The sequence below is a fragment of the Equus przewalskii genome, chromosome 25 (assembly GCF_037783145.1).
Source record: "Equus przewalskii isolate Varuska chromosome 25, EquPr2, whole genome shotgun sequence".
NCBI classification, from domain to species: Eukaryota; Metazoa; Chordata; class Mammalia; order Perissodactyla; family Equidae; genus Equus; species Equus przewalskii.
This window is the reverse complement of record NC_091855.1, coordinates 46960852-46967888: the sequence shown is the minus strand read 5'-3', so window position 1 is coordinate 46967888 and position 7037 is coordinate 46960852. Positions and strand designations below refer to the sequence as shown.

At 43.8% G+C, this 7037-nt stretch overlaps 1 gene segment (V, D, J or C); it reads right to left on the bottom strand.

Moving 5' to 3' along the window:
* Positions 1-459: 459 nt before the first annotated feature.
* On the bottom strand, positions 460-900 carry LOC103562620 (immunoglobulin heavy variable 5-51-like). The segment is given in 2 exon segments: positions 460-773; positions 855-900. Coding segments are annotated over 2 exon segments (360 nt in total).
* Positions 901-7037: the final 6137 nt, after the last annotated feature.

Sequence of the window (7037 nt, the reverse complement as noted above, 5' to 3'; positions counted from 1 at the left end):
CTTTCTGGTTGTGCTATGTAGGATGCCACCTCAGCATGGCTAGATGAACAATGCCATGTCCAATCCAAGGATAAGAACTGGCCAAACCCTGGCCTGTTGAAGTCGAGCGTGGGAATTAAACAGTAGCCCATGGGGACAGGCCCTAGGCAGCTTTTTGATAATGACTTTGAAACAAAGATCATGGGGTAACCCTGTAGAGGATGCAGTCTGAGCTCCTGAAGAGAAACCATGTTCCAAAAAAAGGCATAGGGACACCAAAGAGCATGTCTCTGCCCTGTCACATCAGGGACGGGACTCCTTTCTACACTGTTCATCTTGTGTTATCACTTCTGAGGGCAGAGTAGATGGTGCTTCCTCTGGGGGTGGATCTGAGTAGTCCCTAGGGGTGGGGCTCTGGGGCTCTCCTCTGCAGCTTGGCACTGGTGGAGGGTTTTTGACGCTCTTAGGATGTGGTTTCTCTCACTGTGTCCCTCGCACAGTAATACATGGCTGTGTCTGAGGACTCAGGCTGCTCCACTGCAAGTAGGAGGTGCTGATGGAATTCTTCATGGGGATCATGACATGGCCTTGGAAGGACGTGCCATAGCGTGTATCCAAGTCACCAGGATAGATCATCCCAATCCACTCCAGTCCTTTCCCGGGCATCTGGCAGAACCAGCTGATCCAGTAGCTGGTAAAGGCGTATCCAGATGTCTTACAGGAGATCCTCAGAGACTGTCCAGGGCTTTTCACCTCTGGTGCAGACTGCATCAGCTGCACCTGGGTGCAGACACCTGTGTGGAAGATGAAGGACTCAGGTCAGGGCGCTCTTTTCCAACCTTGCCCTGGAAACCAACACCTGGGCCCTGACTTACCTGGGAAGACAGCCAGGAGGAGGGTAAGGATGGTGGCAGGACCCATCTTGGAGGAGGACGTGAAGGGACAGCACTGAAGACCCAGCTGGGTGGTGATGGAGACTCCAGTGTGAAGGGGGAGCCCTGGCTCAAATGGGTGGTTCCCCCAGGTGAGTTTGCATATTTACCACCCTAGCCTCCAGGAGAGGATAAGGTTCAGTAACCCCCAACCCCCTTCCAACAGTCTTATCACAGCACGTGAGGACAGGGACCACATAGAAGGACAGGACTGAGGAGGACAACGGTTGGTGTGCACACTGTCCTGAATACTGGTGGCTCTCACCATGTGGTCCTCAGACCAGCATCAGTGGGAGCCTGTTTGGGATGCAGAAACTCAGATCAACACTATTTGTCCTGAATGTGAATATCTGAGCATGGGTTCCAGGTATCTGCATTGTAATACTTTCTGCAAGTGAGTCTTTTTGCACCAAAGATTGAGAAATACTTGCCTACCAGTAAAGATGGGATGAAGATTATCCTTCAACTCCCCATCACAGTAGGACCTGAAATAAAACAAACATCACTTTGTGTGTGTTACAGGCTACAATGTAGTCTCTTCAAAATTCGTATATTGAAGCCATATGCTCAGTACCTCAAAATGTGACTGTATTAGAGATAGGGGCTAGTGGCAGGAATTAAGTTAAACTGAGGTAATTAGGTTGTACCCTATTGCAACGTGACTGATGTCCTTATAAGAAAAAGCAAATAGGACACAGTGGGAATACTCTTGGAAAACAGAGGGAGAACACAGACATGTACAACCCAAAGAGAGAGGATGATGGAGAAAACAACCCTGCTGACATCTTCATCCCAGACATCTGGTTCCAGAATGCATACAAATAAATTTGGATGTTTAAGTCACCCCATCCACGTTATTTTGCTATGGTAGCCTGGGAAACTAACAAGTAGCCAGCCAGCAACTTTTAACTCACCTCACGTTAGATCCTTCAACCCTCAGGAAAAAGAAAATGTAATCTGAGTATGTTGGGAGCATGGATTCTGGGAGTTATCCTCAAAATGCAAAGCAGGCGTGGGTGGGACAGGAACTTGCTGGTGAGTAGTGTGTGCTGCACAATTTGGGCTTTGTCACTTTTCAAAATTTTACAGAAGAAGTATTACCAACAACCTAAAATAATAAAAACAGAAATATTGAAATGGGCAGAGGGCAGGAAAATGTTTCTCTCTATCCCTGCTCCTCTGTGCTCTGGAGTTTCTCAGTGAAATGGCATTCAGTCTTAGATCCCTGAGGTAGGCTAACCCAGATAATTCTAGCAGAAACCTGTGCTGGAATAAATTCCTATGTTTCACATTCAGTGATCAGGTCTGAACATAGACGAATTATCACGGAGTTGTGCTGTTCTGTGCTGCACTGTAGAGCCCTACAGCTCTCTCTTGTAGGGTCAGCCAACCTAGATCAGAGGTTTCCATAATTAATCAGCATTAAGAGACAGGGTATTGGGATGTGTCCCTCACCAAAGTGGAACTTGGTTGTGAGTCTCAGTCCAGACTTATTCTTGGGTCTTAGAATAAATTGTGCTTCTTGACTCCAGCCTGACCACTCAATTATTGGCAAGTGGTAGGCCCTAATCCTGATGTACTAATTGAGGCTCTTTGGAGGATGAAATTTTTAAATATGAGCAAGAACAAGAGGACCCCCTGAAGTATATCCAGTAGCCACCTAAACCAAAAATGAAAAATAATGAAAGAAAACTGTATCTTGATGCGGGGAAATGGATAAAGAAAGAAACCTGAACAGAAATCTACAATTTGACCCAATTTTAAATTCTAAACTTAATAAAAATATTTATGCTATAAATATAAGAGCACGCTGATTGGCGTTGTGCCCCTTCTACACAGTTTCTTAACTAACATTGCTGAAATGCACAGATTGACAAGACTGCAAGTTTTAATCAATAATGAGGCAAAAACTACAGTTACATCTGGGCTCCCTCAAAATCTGAGCCATGTGCTTCCTATGCCCTTAGGGGAGTTTGCAAATCCAAAATGGAAGACGATCAGGTGTACTTCTCCTTAACCACCATAACTTGCCTTAATCCCACATGTTGCTATCACCCACTGCCTTAAAACACCTCATAATCATCGTGGGTTTTCCAACCTGATGAGTAATGGCTTTAATCAAATTTTCTTTGACACTTACAAACTGACTTGACAAAATAGAGCCCTTGGGCCATAATCCATTGTAAATAGTTAATTCAGCCCAATGTAAATTAAAAGAGGACTCTCAAGGATTGACACCCATCCTACAAGAATGTTTACAAAAGGGGTGATTAGGGGCCGGCCTGGTGGCACATCCGTTAAGTGTGCACGTTCCACTTTGATGGCCAGGGGCCCATGGGTTCGGATCCTGCATGTGAACATGGCACTTCTTGGCAAGTCATGCTGTGCAAGGCATCCCACATACAAAGTAGAGGAAGATGGGCACAGATGTTAGCTCAGGGCTAGTCTTCCTCAGCAAAAAGAGGAGGATTGGCAGCAGTTAGCTCAGGGCTAATCTTCCTCAAAAAAAAAGGGCGGGGGGTGGTTATCCCACTGCTTTTCCAGTTAACAGCCTGACTGATGCTGTTCTTAAATTTGGAAAGAATGATTGATGTTTAATTCATTCTTCCTGTCACCTAATACTGTGATCCTTCACATTAAAGACCCACATTCAATCATGTTGAAATACTGACTGTACTCAATTAGAAGCTGTCAAATATTTTACCACTCTACATTTTGTTAATATATTCTATCCTGTGACCCATCAACATGCTCTCTACCTCTGTTTAACAAAGTTATTGAAAAAGCATCCATCTCTGTCTTCAAGCCTAAAATATAAGCACCTACGAACCAGGTGAAATTTCACTATTATCCTTGAACAATTACCATAATAAAATTGAAATATTGTTCTGTTTAATAAATGAATATTAAAAGTTGTAATGTGGAGATTAAATTCTATGTTGACTGTGTTCACTTTCTTAAGTTAGCACTTTCTCATGAAAATTAAATACAATTATGTTCATTTATCTTGTGAATTTTGGGCAGTTATGACAGATATACTGTTTCTATACACAAGAGAGTTCCTCTCACAGGTCCTTTCAGTGGTAGGTGCCTCACAAGATGACCTTCTCCACCTCATTCTCCTCCACCTGTGATCATGGCTGGACCAGGGCATAGCCTCCTCCTCCTCTGGTAACAAGCTCTCCTGGGAGATGTGATTCTGACTTCTGTGCCACTTACTTTATAGAGAATTCTCACCACATCAGGTCAACTGCATTCTCGTTGTTCTTGGGTAGACTGTGGTGACAGTGCACAAGCCTTTGAGGAATCAGCCACTAGTGTCCTCTCACTTCCAGGGAGGACAAAGAATTTCTTTGTCAAAAAGTTCATGTTACTCACCCACATTCTGAGTGGTCATCATCCTGACATCACCTCAGGAATTTCCAGAGCATCCTGCACAATGATGACTCCAATTCATGAGAGCTTGCAGGAACGGCAGACAACTTTCATGGGTTTCATATAAATGAAAACACTTACATAAATGTTTTATATCTGAAAACAATATTAAAATTGAAAAAGAAAAGATCACAAGTAGCAGTATATAACGAAACCTTTGAAAAAACCATATTTAAATATGACCCTAAGGTGATCCTCTTATGTCCCTCCTAACCTGTAATACACAATGATGCACCATCCCCATAACCATGGTTCTGAAACCCTCACATCTGCGGAGATCATGGAAGACGGCAGAGCCTCAGACACAGTTAATCCAGGATTTCTTACTCGAAGTGAGGACAAGTGTGTCTCCAGTCAGATATGGGAGATCCCAAAGAATGGAAATCCTTCCACGAGGTGAATGATTTGCCTCATTTTCCACCCAAATACTCCATGGTAGAGAACAATAAATCTGGAAGAAATATTTAAGAAATTGCATGAGGTTTATTCCCAAATCCTTACTTAGTAAATGGAACATATTCCTTCCTCATATTGATGGTATAATAGGAAAATTGAGCGATTTTATCACCAATGATAGAGGGAATGTATATGAGAGGATAGTTACTGAGAAAAGCACATGTAGCACTGGGGAGAACATGGTCAAATGATCACCCAGGGCAGTGATTTTGTGCAGGACCGAGTGAGCTTCAGGGTGTTGTGGCATCATTCTGCAGCAAAAGGACACTATCAACAAATACCTGGATGTCATCCCAGATAGCTCATAGCACGCAAAGTTTCCACCCTCAGCTCTCCCCAAAACCATAGGTCAGAGAGTTGATACTATAACAGCTTTAGCAGAACAAGACCAGTTATACATCCATCTCCCATTTTGACCAAACCATCATTATAGTCAGGCTACCAATGTGCACTTATATTTCCCAGATGAATGCATGCACAGAGGACAATCGGAGGGTCCAGGTCAATGGAGTCTTAGAAAGTCCCCTGAACCTTTCCCAGGTGCTGCAAGAGCCAAGCCTGAGCCTCATCAGAGCTCCAGACAGAGAGTCTACTCCCAGGATTTGGACCACAGAAACCACATCCTCCATTTTGGAAGAAGAAGTTGCAAAGGGAGCTGTGAGAACAAAGCCCATGGAGGAAGAGAATGGATTAGCAGAGAAAGGGGGAACCAGATCAGTTCTGAGTCTGATATGCACAGCTGCACCTGAGTAGGAGGGTCAGATATGAAATATCTTAGGTTTGATAGGTCAGTGGTCCTGGCCTAGACTCTCTCTTATCTGAAATCCTGACACCCAGACACGTTCCTATTCAGGGAATCCCACTGAGGTCTCTGTTCTGAGTCTGAATGGAAAAGAATGATCAGGTCCCCTGAGCTCTCTCAGGACTCTGATCCTGGTGACCATTGACAGAGTCATTTCTACCTCCATAGATGACACTTTGCTTTTAAGCAGATGACAAAGATTTTCTCACATTGCAACAAATGTTCTCATCTATAGCTAAGTGGTAAGAACAGAAACATGAGTCCAGAGAGGTTCTCTCAGAAACTGTTACAAGAAGAAGCCCCGGATCCTGACAGGCGACCTGCTCTGAGCGATCTCTGCACCTGCTCCTTGGCTGGTTTTGTGCTTCCTGGTCTGGAGCTCTCCCTAGTGGTCTTGCGCACCCCATGCTGGTCTGAGTGCAAACTTTGCTTTCAAAAGCCCCTGGAGAGAAACAGACCCTCTTTTTTCCCCTTCCTCTTTCTACAACATACAGAGTGGACACTATCAGCCGACGTACTATGCTTCTTCCTATTCAAATGATGTCTGCTCTGAGTATTTGTCCTCGACTGACCTCCTCACCCTTCTCCTTAGCCATAAATCCCCAGCTGTCCTTACTGTATTCAGAGGTCTGCCTTATTTCTACCTCATGCTGCAAAAGCCCTGTTGCAGGAGTCTTAAATCTTCCCCGCCATTTTAGCAAGTGTCGGAAGAGATGTTTCATTATAAATACAGAGGAAGCAAAATCAGAGAAGCTTTTGAACTCTCTGACAGTAAACAGACTGATAAAAGTGCTCAGCTTCAAAAATCTGCCAGGCTTCAAAATAAAGGAAGGGTAGATCCATGTTAGAGCAACAGGTCCGGGGGTTGGGGTTTGAGTCACAGAAGATTATCCCCAGGACTTGAAACCTAGTGGAGTTTTCCCGGATGGCTTTCAAAGTTGATTCGGGCAGTTGATTCCTTCTAACTCCCATTTTTTTCTCCCTCGGGGTAGAAATATCTATAGCTTTTAGCATATGCCTGCCCTTCAGTGGCATTTTAGAAGAAGGTGACTTGTTTTCCAGCATCACAGGTCTGCAGATGGAGAGGATTTTACACTAGGATAAACCAGACCCATACTCACAGTAAAACTTGATTTAGATGATTTGGTTTGAGATGTTGGAAATAATTATAGAAGGATTTTGGCCTTGAGTGAATGCTTTAACAGATTAACATTTGTGGAGAAGTTGGGACGTGTTAAGTGTGATTGGACTATTACATGGGTATGATTTTTTGGGGCTGAGGGTGGACCATGGTCGTTTGAGTCATTCTTTGAATCTGTAGATGGTATTTTGTATGGCAGAATGAACTTTGCCATATTTTATGCATTTAGAATTCTTGAGTTCCAAAAGTTTTCCTTGGTTATATGTACTGCTCCTAATACAATCACAAGTGT